Raw genomic sequence first — 15454 nt, 5'->3', positions numbered from 1 at the left:
AACCACTGTGTTTGTTCACATATCATATTATTACAATGGCGCTTTGAGCATTTTAAGTGAAATATAGATATCGGGTTATTACCAAATGGAAGATAATACTATAGTGGCCCAATTTTTACTCTTAACATAAAATGACCAAAAAAGCAGTTATCTGGTTATGCCCAAACGACACCGAATTATTATTAAAATAAAAATGGAAAATTGCACTTGTCTAATTGGGAACAATTAATATGAAAAATAGAGTAGATATATTATTTTATTTATTTAATGCATTTATGGTTTTAAAGTTAAATAATTTTTTCAAACACAAAATTAATATAGTTCCCATTAACTTCTGTTTTACCTAGTTTTATCATTTTGTAGTGAAGGAAATGTAGAATCATATTCAATAGCTATCTCAAAAACAGTTGAACGAATTGAAATTATTATATAGTTGAGTGAATCTGGTGTGTGTATTATAATAATTTCTGTTATATGTATCTACTGCATAATATTTTAACTATCATAATTAAATTTCTCTTTTTACTAAGTAAGGGTTAAAAATAAATAATTATTTACCACCAAATCTTCATTGTATAAAGAGAAAATAAAACTGTATGAAAATCAAAGTCTGCCGACAGTATGTTTTTCACCTCAGTGTCTAGACTGATTGTACTAAATTTTAATACTCAAATATAATATTATTGTATTATTGGAAAGCTTTATTTTTAATATTATCTTCAACTAGCAGATAATCTTTTATAAAATATAATATTAAGATGGTCGTGTCATATTGTTTTAATTTATTTTATTTCCAAATACAAATCTCCCTGCCTGAATATGTATATCCGTGTATGGCATGAATATGTGCATAAGTTTAAAAATATCAATTCCCAGGCACCTATTTGTAAAGTTGATCAACTCAGTGGTAAATCAGGAATGTTTTTAAATTTTAGTTTGTTGAGAATTTACATGCATTTTACTAAAATTTAAAATCATTCCTGATTTACAACAGAATACCAACCCTAAATATGCTCTGAGAATTATTGATGTTTTTAGACTTATCAACATATTCACGCCATACACGGATTTGATGTATTTAATGGTTTTAATTCTGTCAGAATTATAGAATATTTTATTATTTTTGTACTATCGAATTAGGTTATTAAATATATTTTTTAAAAGAAACTGTGTATGCGTTTTTCTCCCTCGTTGTGTTGCTATAAAACATACCACATAAGCGTGAAGTTCAATAGTTTTGACAGAAAATATGACGTAGTTAGAGTGACGCCTAGCGAGGGAAAATGATGTTATAGGCTTCGTGTAAGAGCAGTTGGAAATAATAGCTGCAACAATAATTAAATTTACTCTATGTAATCCGTGCGTAGTAGAAGAAATCTCAATCTGCACAATTTTAAGGTTTTGTTGTTCCATTATAATTTAAACCATTTATTATCGATGAGGTGGAGTGATCAGGTGAAGAGCTTCTGCATCCTCTATAAAGCTTGCAAAGGATAGGGAAAGGTGAAGAAAAATGATCTAGAATTTGGTAGTATTCCAGCGTATCTATTCTATACACAAGACTGCTTTCGGCCGCTACGGCAGCTATCTAGGGTAGGTTTGTATCGAAGTATTAGCATTTATTAAAAATATTCCTAAAATAGGCTGGAGTTATTAAATGAAAATAAATCCTGACCAATCAGCGAGCAAAAATGTGAAAAACTTGATCTTTCATATACCTTTAAACTTTCAACGAGTGTTGTTTTAAAACAAAGTTTCTGCCGATAGTGATTTTTGACGGAACAGTGAAAGTTCATACCGTCACTGTTCTGGCAGAAGACACTAATTCGAAAAAATGACATATTGAGTTAGTTATACCAAAATGTTCCTTATTTCAAACTTTACCGTCTGGAAACCTTCTTAATAAATAAACAGTCTTTATTTTAAAGTCATCCTTTTTACGATTACTTAATAAACTCACATGATAGACCATTTCAAACATTTTAACAACTTCAAAGTCAAATTACTCAAAACTAGTATTCTCCAGTTAGTGTGTTCTGCCAGAACAGAGACGATACATTCTAATGTTTTTTTAAAATTACAATTATCTTTACTCCAAATTATGCGGGTTATATTAATAAACATTTTTTTAGTTATTTGCCTACTTCATTGGAAAGCTACTACTTAGGCTCTGGATCAAAACACGTAATGAAATTACCATGTAAGTTTTGCCAGACACAGGATCGAACCTGCACCTATTGTTACAGAGACATGCACCAGTGGTTGCCATCTGCAGTATTCGCAGTTCAAGTCTTCATCATTCGCAAGAGAGCGATGAGTGTCTTGGCGTGAGGTATGTATTCGGTAGATGGATCAGTTGAAGCAATTAGGTACGGTACGTATGTGTGCATGGCTTGTAAGTCTATCATATTGACAAATTGCGCTGTTGACCCATTCGACATAACAAATAGAGCGGGTGCAAATAATTTTTAATAACAGTACCTATAAGAAGTGTAATCAAATCATGTTAAGGTGGCAGCCACGAGTGGTTGTGACTGCATTAGGTAGGTAGTGTATTTTTTGTGGTAAATAAAATAAGACAGCTTTAAATATATTAATAATTTATCAAACATCACAATATTTACAACAATATTTCATTTGAAACTTATAAGATATATTTTATAGATTGTTCCATTAATTCCCATAAGAAATTTATTACCTAATTAAAATAATACAAGATAATATATTATTATGACTATCAATGTTTAACATTTCTAGTTGATAGTGTTACTATTTACATAAATGCCAAGCCTTTGAGGATTTCTTTACAGCTTGGATTTCGGAGGGCTGAGGCGTGACTGAAAAATGAAAGAAAAATATAATTATTGAGCATTTAAAATTCTATAATTATTATAATAATGTGGGTGGTACCTCAAATTCCTTGCGTTGATTTTCATATTCATATTCTGACCATATCCGATCCTAATAGGATCATATGGGCCTCCACTGAGTAGAGGTTTGTATTAACAGATTTTGTTTTTTACGAGAAATGGATGTCAGCTACTTGCTCAACCTATTAGGTCCATACCCTGACACACACAAATTGAAAAACAATATGTGTACTTGCCAGACCCAGGATTCGAACCTGGGACCCACAGTGTGATAGTCCAATGTTTAAGCCGCGCGGCCACCGTGGGTGCGTTGATTTACCTTTACCATAATATAGGCTATTGCCACTTCGAATAGGTTTGACACGGATAATTAGGGCCGTTCATTGGTCTGCGTATTGGTATTATTCAGCCAATGAGCTGTTAGCTGATTGGTATGGAATTATAAATATACAGTCAATGAGGTTTTACATCGCCAAAGTGCAGATGAGTCTAAAAATCACAAGCTGAATGTGACTGTTAAGGGTAGTGATACACCCCTGTTACAGGCGGGCTTCTCCCGGTGTAAAATAATCATTTAGTAGCTTAAGTCGAAACGTAACCCTGACCTCTAGAAACGGCTTCATAAAACATCTAATCTGATTCCTTGCTCAACCACGTAAGTATTTCTTTTTAATTTAAAAAGTAAAAGTGATGATGGATGAAAGAGATAATTTTAAGACTAAATATAAGGATTTAAATATAATAAATTTTGCCGCGCATTGTGCGTGAAATCCTCGCGCGCCGGCGCCAGGGTCAGGCTCGTGATTCGCCGAATCAAAGATCACGCGATAAAATTTGGCCAATCACGAGAGTCCTTTTTTTTGCTGGATGGCGTCGGTACGAGGAATTTAAAAAGAAAGAAAAAAGGATGTTAGTAAGCGTCCCCTTTCCGATAGGTACGGACCTGACGACTACAACTGTAAAAATCCCAAATATAATTTGTAAAACTAGAAAATGTAAAATATAAGACCACGTCACGAACAAGTAAAGACCGTGTTTTATTTATACTCCAATCGTTTATATCTTTTTTTTGTGAATCCGGGGTTCGATGGACTCCTGAGCTAGCCGCTGGAACCCCGGGGATCTCAATGGCGCCCTTGGCAACGTGAAGCTCGAAGAATCGCATGGATTCTTCCGAACCCGCGAAATAAAATTTACGCCCGCGAACGCTAAATAAAAGTTTACGATCCAGGAGCCGGAACAACCAAGAAATGGTTAACTAAAAAGCGGACTCCGACGTAACCCTTATCGAAGAAGAAGTGCTGTCTCCAACATCAAACCGGGAGAGCCCTCTGGTGTTCGAAGACAGTCCACATACGGCGCTGACCGCGCCTAGCGTCGTGCTGGAGACCGTAGCACCAGCGCGTCTCCAGTACGACGAATGGCTGCACAAATCCCACCTATGGAGACCAGACACATCATCGACGGTATCCAGCGAGGAGGGCTCGTAGAGGCCACGGCCCACTCACGACGAAAAACGGCGAGCAAAATGCCGATTTTCCTAGGGTATCACTAACATGTGTACCCTAGTCGACCACGGGATGTTCGGTGAGGAGAGAAAAAGGAAACGCGAGGCTAGGGAGCCTCACAAGAGGGCTGAGAAGGCGCGCAAGCTGAGATGAATCGAAGAAGCTGTACGGGCGCAGGCTCGACCACGAGGAGATGAAGCAGGACCAGTCGCCAACCCTCTAGTCAAGGGTGAACGCCGAGTTGCTGTTGAATGTTTCAGTGTAAACAGTGTAGTTAAAAGTGAAGATAATAATCGTAAATATCCGGAAATTCTTCTAATTACGGATAAAAAGTTAATTAAGGACCCACTTTCTGAGCCCTATAATCTTAAGTTCGTTAGTAAGAAAAATGTACATTCTAGTTTTAAAAATAACGCTCCGCAAAGTGACGCCAATTCTTTCCGTTCAAATAAAGTAAATATGAATGAATTCGAAAACATTAACATTGAAAATCGCAAACAATTTTATAAACGGGAAAGACGATATTCTACAGTAGCGCGAAACCTGTTTCAAAGTTACGCCGTGTTAATAATTTGAATCCAAAGAGAAACGAGGAAAATAGTACACTACCGTCCCTATTATTTCTTTACAAATTACCAATCGTAAATTTAACACAGCGAAAACGGAACGGGAATAATAAGGCGTCACTCGACAAAGTGTTAGTTGTTATGTTAAATTTTAATAATAAGTTAAAATTAGGTATAAAAGGATGAAAGTAGAGATTGTATGCTTGTGATAAAAAAAAAAAAAAAAAAAAAATGAGTCAATAAGCCGTAAATTTCTCAACGGGGTTTCAATAATAAAAAAAAAAAAAATAATAATAAAACGTGAGAGGCACCGTAAATCGGCGCGGCGCGCCTTTGGAATAGGATGTCGGGCGCGTAAAACGAAACAACAATTTTTTTTTAAATAAAATGGGTTTCACTAAAAATAAAGTTAACTACACAGTTTTAAGTGTACTGATTCAGAAATAAATATAATGAGAGGGTGGAATATTTCAATTTTTAATATCAATGTGATTTATACAGTCAATACAATGTTGCAAAATAATTATGGGTATTAGGGTAAAATATTAAATGTGATAGTAAGTACCATAAGTACAATGGGAAGATTTTATATAAAATTAGTAGCTATTTAATGTATGGGGTAGGAGCAATTAATAAAGTAAACTCGAATAAATTTAAAGTACAGGAAGTCTAATGAACGAATAAATTACTAAAGAAAGAGAAAGAATAAATACAGATGAAGACAATTTGGAAGCACAAAGGGAGCCACCTCTCGAAGTAAGCGCATCCAAAGGCAGCGTAGCCGAAAATTCATGATACCAAAGCTTGATGGTGTGGAGAGTGCGCACTCTCCTTTCTCGCGCAGGTTCATGGAGAGACTAGGGACGTGACGCCTGAAAGATATCGTGAAACAACAAGAGGTACTTCCGAAGTGTAACCATCTATAAAAAAAAAAGAAAGGGAAAAGGATACTTATTGTAAACATCCATCCTATTACCTGTGGGAGAGCCGTGCCGCCGTCAACGAGCCTGGCCGTTGTACCGCTATACGATGCCTTGCCCGCAGTAATAGGAACAGATGGAGACACAGTACCTGTCCATCTATGAGGTGATACTCCAGAGACCAGCAGATAAGTGGAAAACTTTCCACAGAAAGATATCCGCTGCTCGGAACGAGCCTGGCTCAATAGTAACGCCACTACCACGCCCTGGTTGCAAAGGCAGACGACGCCAAACGAGGTACGCTCCTATTGCACCAGAAGAAGAAAAACATAACACGAAATAATAATTCCGAACGAGGGCCAAACGTCTACAAATGTAGCCCCTAGGAATACAAAAGAAAGATTGGAAAGCGCGAGAGTCAAAGACTGCAGCTTCGCGACCCCTCCGCTGACTAATAAAAACGAATAAAATAACAAGAAAACCTAATTAAAACAAAGTAACACAAAATAAATGTACTACACTGAAATTAAATCAAACTCTGACCTATTCAAAAGTATCGCGAAAGCATTGCTTTGAGCTGAAAATAATAATCCAAAATAAATATAGAAAATAATAAAAATAGAGCTAAAGTATAGAGTTTTATGTTAGAATAGTTAGATTGTAGTTGAATTCTTTTATAAACTGTTTATCATGCCATGTACTTAACGGATGAACAAGGAATTGGATGGGTGGCCGATGAGATCAGGGCGTACCTTTCGACTTTAATCCAGATGGGGCGAATGATACACCCCTGTTACAGGCGGGCTTCTCCCGGTGTAAAATAATCATTTAGTAGCTTAATTCGAAACGTAACCCTGACCTCTAGAAACGGCTTCATAAAACATCTAATCTGATTCCTTGCTCAACCACGTAAGTATTTCTTTTTAATTTAAAAAGTAAAAGTGATGATGGATGAAAGAGATAATTTTAAGACTAAATATAAGGATTTAAATATAATAAATTTTGCCGCGCATTGTGCGTTAAATCCTCGCGCGCCGGCGCCAGGGTCAGGCTCGTGATTCGCCGAATCAAAGATCACGCGATAAAATTTGGCCAATCACGAGAGTCCTTTTTTTTGCTGGATGGCGTCGGTACGAGGAATTTAAAAAGAAAGAAAAAAGGATGTTAGTAAGCGTCCCCTTTCCGATAGGTACGGACCTGACGACTACAACTGTAAAAATCCCAAATATAATTTGTAAAACTAGAAAATGTAAAATATAAGACCACGTCACGAACAAGTAAAGACCGTGTTTTATTTATACTCCAACCGTTTGAAATTTCTTTTTTTTTGTGAATCCGGGGTTCGATGGACTCCTGAGCTAGCCGCTGGAACCCCGGGGATCTCAGTAGGTAACAGATTGGAGAGTGGCTACTTTGACTAAGGCAGTGACGTCCCGTGGGGGTAGGCAGATTGAGCGTTGCTTGGGGGCGGCAAATCGAGGGGAATCATTTGGTATATATAGAAATAGCTACCTATTCAGCTCACTGGTTGAGTACCTCTAATTTTTGTATAACCTCATGCTGTTTTTAGACCAGCTTTCACATTTCTATCCTCATTTTGTCAAGAGACGTCACTGGACTTGGGAAATGGTTGAAAAAATTCTTCGGAAAGTACTTATAGATAAAGTGAAATTCATTATTATTTTGATCAATATTTGACACTCACCTTGGAGCCAACGTGGATGGCCAAAACCATATCATATTCATCGGATAAGATGCTGATCTGCGCCTTTCCATCTCCGCCAACAGTAACTGTCTTTCCTGTACATCCGTCACCCGATTTAGTTCCTGAGATGATGTCACAGTAGATACCGGCAGGTAGACAAGTCTGGAAATCAACCAAAATACATAATAATATACATGTTACATCAAGCGTCCACCGTTGATTCGATAATATATTCATAGTCACAGTGGCTACAAGGCTCGATTATTTTCCTAAGATTCCTGTGTTCGAATCATGCAGACAGGAAATTAGTTGCGTGTCTTGAATCCAGTGTATGGCTGCGATGAATGAAATGAAGATATTTCCTCACCGTCAGTGCTCGAAAAAGAAAATTTTATGAACCGGAACGCTCAATATTTTTTCAAAAAATATGTGCAATATTCGATATAATAACTGTAATACAAATAATTACAAGATGAAAAGAACTTTTTATATACTTACAACGTTTTTAAATTTTCTGTTAAATCATATAAACTTGACTTGACTAGCTTGAATGATCAAAAAAAATTGTAGTTGATAGAAATAATACTGAAATATCATATTGATTTCCATAGTAACGCAATATTAATATTAATAATTTAGTTGCTAGGATCCACTTAGCAACCAATAATAGTTTTACTTTTTTATGGATTTCTTCCGAAATAACTTTTCATACATAACAGAATTAAATGAAATCAATTCTACTTAAAGATGGCTAAAAGTATTAAAAAAATGCATTGGCATCGTGTTCTCATATATTCTAAAAGTTTCAAATGTCTAGCTAGTCGGGAAGTTTGTTAAAAATCGATTGCAAGATTTGTACCGGACAAATAAGAATACAAGCTAAGAAAAACGTTGTAAATAAAAATATCTCAGTTTTACTGTACTTTATAAGTAGTAATACACCCCTGTTACAGGCGGGCTTCTCCCGGTGTAAAATAATCATTTAGTAGCTATCAAGTCGAAACGTAACCCTGACCTCTAGAAACGGCTTCGTAAAACACCTAATCTGTTTCCTTGCTCAACCACGTAATATTTTTTTATTCATAAGTAAAGGCCTTCGTCCGGTGTGTGAAAATCATATACTGGGCGGAGGTGTAATTAAGATAAATTTAATTTGATTTAAAAAGTATAAATGATGATGGATGAAAGAGATAATTTTAAGACTAAATATAAGTATTCAAATATAATAAATTTTGCTGCGCATTGTGCGTGAAATCCTCGCGCGCCGGCGCCAGGGTCAGGCTCGTGATTCGCCGAATCAAAGATCATGCGATCAGATTTGGCCAATCACTAGTCCCTTTTACTAGTTGGCGTGGGTCTGAAGAATTTAAAAAGAAAAAAAAAGTTAGTAGGCGTCCCTTTTCCAATAGGATAAGACCTGCGACTATAATCGTAAAAACCCAGATATAAATTTGTGAAACTAAAAATCATAAGAAAATATAAGACCACGTCACGAACACGAAAGACCGAGTTTTATTTCCACTCTAACCGTTTATATCTTTTTTTTGTGAATCCGGGGTTCGATGGACTCCTGAGCTAGCCGCTGGAACCCCGGGTATCTCAATGGCGCCCTGGCAACATGAGGCGTGAAGAATCGCATTAATTCTTCCGAACCCGCGAAATAAAATTTACGCCCGCGAACGCTAAATAAAAGTTTATGATCCAGGAGCCGGAACAACCATGAAATGGTTAACTAAAAAGCGGACTCCGATGTGACCTTTATCGAAGAAGAAGTGCTGTCTCCAACATCAAACCGGGAGAGCCCTCTGGTGTTCGAAGTTAGTCCACATACGGAGCTGACCGCGCCTAGCGTCGTGCTGGAGACCGTAGCACCAGAGTGTCTCCAGTACGACGAATGGCTGCACAAATCCCACCTATGGAGACCATGACATATTATCATCGACGGTATCCAGCGAGGAGGGCTTGTAGAGGCCACGGCCCACTCGCGACGAAAAACGGCGAGCAAAATGCCGATTTTCCTAGGGTATCACTAACATGTCGTGTACCCTAGTCGACCACGGGATGTTCGGTGAGGAGAGAAAAAGGAAACGCGAGGCCAGGGAGCCTCACAAGAGGGCTGAAAAGGCGCGCAAGCTGAGATGAATCGAAGCTGTGCGGGCGCAGGCTCGACCACGAGGAGATGAAGCAGGACCAGTCGCCAACCCTCGAGTCAAGGGTGAACGCCGAGTTGCTGTTAGAAGTGAAATGTGTAGATTATACGAATAAAACATCCGGAAATTCTTCTAATTACGGATATAAAGTTAATTAAGGACAAACTTTCTAAGCCTTGTAATCTTAAGTTCATTAGTACGAAAAATGTACATTCTAGTTTTAAAAATAACGCTTCGCAAAGTGACACCAATTCTTTCCGTTCAAATAAAGTAAATATGAATGAATTCGAAAACATTAACATTGAAAATCGCAAACAATTTTATAAACGGGAAAGAAAGGATATTCTACAGTAGCGCGAAACCTGTTTCAAAGTTACGCCGTGTTAATAATTTGAATCCAAAGAGAAACGAAGAAAATAGTATACGACCGTCACTATTATTTCTTTACAAATTACCAATCGTAAATTTAACACAGCGAAAACGGAACGGGAATAATACGGCATCACTCGACGAAGTGTATATTATAGTTGATAAGTGAAATTTTAATAATAAGTTAAAATTAGGTATAAGAGGATGAAAGTAGAGATTGTATGCTTGTGATAAAAAAAAAAAAAAAAAATGTTAATAATAAAACGTGAGGGGTACCGCAAATCGGCGCGCCTTTGGAATCGGATGACATGAGACTTAACGCGATAACGCCGGGATCGGGCGCGTAAAACGAAACAACAATTTTTTTTTTTTTTTTTAAATAAAACGGGTTTCACTAAAAATAAAGTTAATTACACAGTTTTAAGTTTACTGATTCAGTAAATAAATATAATGAGAGGGTGGAATATTTCAATTTTTAATATCAATGTTATTTATACAGTCAATACAATGGTGCAAAATATTTATGTGTATTAGGGTAAAATATTAAATGTGATAGTAAGTGCCATAAGTACAATGGGAAGATCTTATATAAAATTAGTAGCTATTTAATGTATGGGGTAGGAGTAATTAATAATGTAAATTCGACTAAATTTAAAGTACAATGAAGTCTAATGAACGAATAAATCACTAAAGAAAGTAAAAGAATAAACACAGATGAAGACAATTTGGAAGCACAAAGAGAGCCACCTCTCGAAGTAAGCGCGTCCGAAGGCAGCGTAGCCGAAAAATTCATGATACCAAAGCTTGATGGTGTGGAGAGTGCGCACTCTCCTTTCTCGTCGCAGGTTCATGAGAAGACTAGGGACGTGACGCCTGAAAGATATCGTGAAACAACAAGAGGTACCTCCGAACTGTAACCATCTACAAAGAAAAGAAAGCAGAACAAATGGAAATGGATACTTATTGTGAAAAACCATCCTAGTACCTGTGAGAAAGCCGTGCCGCCGTCAACGAGCCTGGCCGTTGTACCGCTATACGATGCCTTGCCCGCAGTAATAGGAACAGATGGAGACACAGTACCTGTCCATATATGAGGTGATACTCCAGAGACCAGCAGATCAGTGGAAAACTTTCCACAGAAAGATATCCGCTGCTCGGAACGAGCCTGGCTCAATAGTAACGCCACTACCACGCCCTGGTTGCAAAGGCAGACGACGCCAAACGAGGTACGCTCCTATTGCACCAGAAGAAGAAAAACGTAACACGAAATAATAATTCCGAACGAGGGCCAAACGTCTACGAATATAGCCCCTAGGAATACAAAAGAAAGATTGGAAAGCACGAGAGTCAAAGACTGCAGCTTCGCGACCCCTCCGCTGACTAATAAGAACGAATAAAATAACAAGAAAACATAATGAAAACAAAGTAACACAAAATAAATGTACTACACTGAAATTAAATCAAACTCTGACCTATTCAGAAGTATCGCGAAAGCATTGCTTTGAGCTGAAAATAATAATCCAAAATAAATATAGAAAATAATAAAAAATAGAGCTAAAGTATAGAGTTTTATGTTAGAATAGTTAGATTGTAGTTGAATTATTTTATAAACTGTTTATCATGCCATGTACTTAACGGATGAACAAGGAATTGGATGGGTGGCCGATGAGATCAGGAGGTACCTTTCGACTTTAATCCAGATGGGGCGAATTGATACACCCCTGTTACAGGCGGGCTTCTCCCGGTGTAAAATAATAATTTAGTAGCTATCAAGTCGAAACGTAACCCTGACCTCTAGAAACGGCTTCGTAAAACATCTAATCTGTTTCCTTGCTCAACCACGTAAGTATTTTTTTATTCATAAGTAAAGGCCTTCGTCCGGTGTGTGAAAATCATATACTGGGCGGAGGTGTAATTAAGATAAATTTTATTTGATTTAAAAAGTATAAATGATGATGGATGAAAGAGATAATTTTAAGACTAAATATAAGTATTCAAATATAATAAATTTTGCCGCGCATTGTGCGTGAAATCCTCGCGCGCCGGCGCCAGGGTCAGGCTCGTGATTCGCCGAATCAAAGATCATGCGATCAGATTTGGCCAATCACTAGTCCCTTTTACTAGTTGGCGTGGGTCTGAGGAATTTAAAAAGAAAAAAAAGTTAGTAGGCGTCCCTTTTCCAATAGGATAAGACCTGCGACTATAATCGTAAAAACCCAGATATAAATTTGTGAAACTAAAAATCATAAGAAAATATAAGACCACGTCACGAACACGAAAGACCGAGTTTTATTTCCACTCTAACCGTTTATATCTTTTTTTTGTGAATCCGGGGTTCGATGGACTCCTGAGCTAGCCGCTGGAACCCCGGGTATCTCAGTAGGAAACATAAAAATACATGAATTAATGGACAAACCAATACAATTTCTCATTGGTTTTGTCAGTAGTTTGAATAAATTATAAATGTATGAATAAGTGTAGATGGAAACGTGAGTGAAGATACCTTGTCGTAATTGCTTTTTGAGTTTTTACCACGCGTACTTCTTACTTCTTTCCTCGACATGTGACATGTTATAATATAATTATTATGTTTGATTATGATATTATGTTATCTCTTGATAATGGCCTCTGCAACTAGCCCGAAACGTCGAGGAAAGAAGGAAGAAGTCCACGCGGTGAAAATCCAAAAATCAATTACGATGACAAACAACCGTGAAAGTCTCAAACAGCAGATACCTTAGTAAAACCAAGACACATGCTACTTTATTCAAAGCTCTGATTTTTAGTAAATTGGAAATATTTTGATAAAACTATTTTTTAATCAAATTAAAATCCAACATGTACGAAAAAGCAAGAGCATCAAGCATCAAGAGCACAGTATGAACATTGTAATAAATTAATTTAATAAAATTAGGTATTCAATTAATACACAAGTTATACGAATGTAGCATTCTTTATTAAATATGCATACTTTTAAACAACCTTAGACCTAAATTTTTCGACTAGCTCTGATGTGGTGATTTAGAATCAGGTTCACAAAATAAATAAGAGTGTTTCTTTGGTTCATCGAACTATCCAAATCATTTGTTTTTCTTATTGGTAGGAAGTTGAAATGGAGTGCCGCTGGTTTAAAATTATCTTGTTGCTTACTTCCGTATTTATTAATAATATTTAATATAACTCTTTTAATTATCTTGTTAAATTAAACACTAGGACCGCTTACTGGAGCGCCGCTGGTTTAAAATTATTTTATTCCACTAGGTACCTAATTGGTTTATACACACAGCATATTATAAACATGCAACATGATAATATTTAAATGGGCGCGTTAATACATGAACGCGAATATCCCCTTATCGCAATGTAGGCAGAAATCATTATTTTAAATCCCATTCACTATAATTGAATGTAATATTAAAATGGACATATAAAGTTTTAACAGTTATAAGAATAAGTCAAGACATCGAATTTGCAATAAAAAACCGGTACAAGTCGATTTACGGGAAGCCAGGCGGGAACCGCGCCAATTTTCATAGCCAATTTTGGCAAAATGCATGAATTCTAGAATGGAAACCTAGCCAAACCTAACCTAACCTAACTTAACCTAACCGAACCTAACAAATAATCTAGTATATCGGCTATTTTCAAAATTTGTTTGCTGCTGGATTCCCTTAAATCGACAAGAACCAAAAAACCTTATTGAAATGTAGATTGAGTACATTTTTCAACCACATACAATATACCACTTTTGTATGTGCTCAATTTTTATGAACATGATTTCAAATTATATGTTTATAACATAAGACAGGGTTGGCGAACCTTTTTACGTACGCGTGCCAAAATTTCCTGAATATTATTTTTTGACTGTCTGGCGTGCCGAGCAGTTTTTCGAGTAGTTCGAGCAGGAAACAAATGAGAAACTAGTTATAAGAATTCTATTAAAAAAGTTATACTTAATTGAATTATTGAGTATTACTATAATACCTACTTAGTTACTTGGTTATTTACGCACAAATTGACGCCAAAATTGCTCGGATCAGATGAGGCATCGTCTCCGCGATGCGACGCATAAAACCTAAGGAACGATCTATGCAATTTAAATTAATGATAAGGGTTATTCTTGAAGAGTATCTGCCTGTTATTTTTTACACCATGCGATCTGTCATTTTATGCATGAATTTCGTCGTTTCCGTTTGCGCATCGATTGATAAATATTATCCAAAACCGAAGAAAATACGCAATTTCAATATTTTATATTATATAGGTATTTAGGTTTTTGTAGAAAAGCATATATTTTTTTTTAAATTACGAGTATATCATTTTTTTTTCTCCAACATAAAACATTCGCGTGCCATGCAAAATCATCTCGCGTGCCACCAGTGGCACGCGTGTCATAGGTTCACCATCCTTGACATAGGATAATTTAGTTATGTCAGCATAGCATTGTATGTCAGATACTGTATCCAAGTACCTACTTAATAGAATTATGTGAGAAGTAGAGAAAGATAGCCGACATCAGAACCGTCTGGGTAATGAACCTCAGCCAAGAGTTTTTAATTATTAGAATATTATTCATGTATTACCTGTAATGTTTGGTTCAAATCGCTGCCTTCGTTGTTGAAGGCGATGAATCCTTTTCCTCCTCTGCAGAAGGCGATCTGCATGTGGCCATTGTCCCACCAGTCATTGACAGCAGTTCCCTTCACAGCATTCCTGAAGCCTACCATCTGAGTAATCTGTCTCCATCTGTGTTCGCATATCCAACCGTTGCCGCAGGTGCCATCCTGAATTAACAAGAATGCTGGTAACCATTTGGACTGAAATTTCTTAAACTAACCATTACTGCACCGTCTGTATTATTGAACACTTATTTAAAGTTAATGTTCCATTTCTAATTTAATCTGACTGAAACAACATTGTATTCGAATAACTTTCGTATCTCAAATAAATACTGCATTAGTTTAGGCTGTAATGAATGATATTCTATATTCTATCGGGCTAGTAATAATTATATCCTTAATAACTCACAGGGTTGATGGAAGCTCCAATAGTATTTCCATTTGCATCGTGAGGGGGACCAGCGTCTGTATCTTCGAAAGCGAAACTGCTCATGATTCGAGGCTCTCCGTAAGGATGGGCCAGCGTGAAGGCGACGGCTCCCTAAAAAAATATTACTTAATGTATCCATGACTTTTCTATGGGAGTGCTGTCGGTTTATCAGAAAATCACTACCATATTATACCTACTGTGAATTCAGCGTACCTATTGATTAATCAACACTCCACTTTGTAGGATTCGGTCATCTATCGTAGCATTATTAGAATGTTAATTTATGGGAGATTAGGAAGGTAGTTTCAGATTTGTTA

The 15454-nt window shown here is 36.7% G+C and overlaps 1 protein-coding gene across 1 annotated transcript in view; it reads right to left on the bottom strand.

The window, feature by feature from the left end:
• Positions 1–960: 960 nt before the first annotated feature.
• The window catches only part of LOC147074008 (alpha-amylase 1-like), a 30289-nt gene continuing 15795 nt past the window's right edge, over positions 961–15454 (bottom strand). Inside the window, exons 7-11 of the mRNA XM_085945007.1 lie at positions 15117–15248; positions 14672–14872; positions 7570–7731; positions 2053–2837; positions 961–1757 (exon numbers count right to left, since the gene is read on the bottom strand). Coding sequence (XP_085801133.1) covers positions 2805–2837; positions 7570–7731; positions 14672–14872; positions 15117–15248 — 528 coding nt within the window. The 3' untranslated portion in view covers positions 961–1757; positions 2053–2804. The remainder of the gene's footprint in view (positions 1758–2052; positions 2838–7569; positions 7732–14671; positions 14873–15116; positions 15249–15454) is intronic.

Source organism: Rhyacophila brunnea, unplaced genomic scaffold (genome assembly GCF_057557595.1).
Source record: "Rhyacophila brunnea isolate RB1 unplaced genomic scaffold, BYU_Rbru_1.0 scaffold_17, whole genome shotgun sequence".
In the NCBI taxonomy this organism is placed as follows: Eukaryota; Metazoa; Arthropoda; class Insecta; order Trichoptera; family Rhyacophilidae; genus Rhyacophila; species Rhyacophila brunnea.
This window is presented reverse-complemented; position numbering and strand designations above follow the sequence as displayed.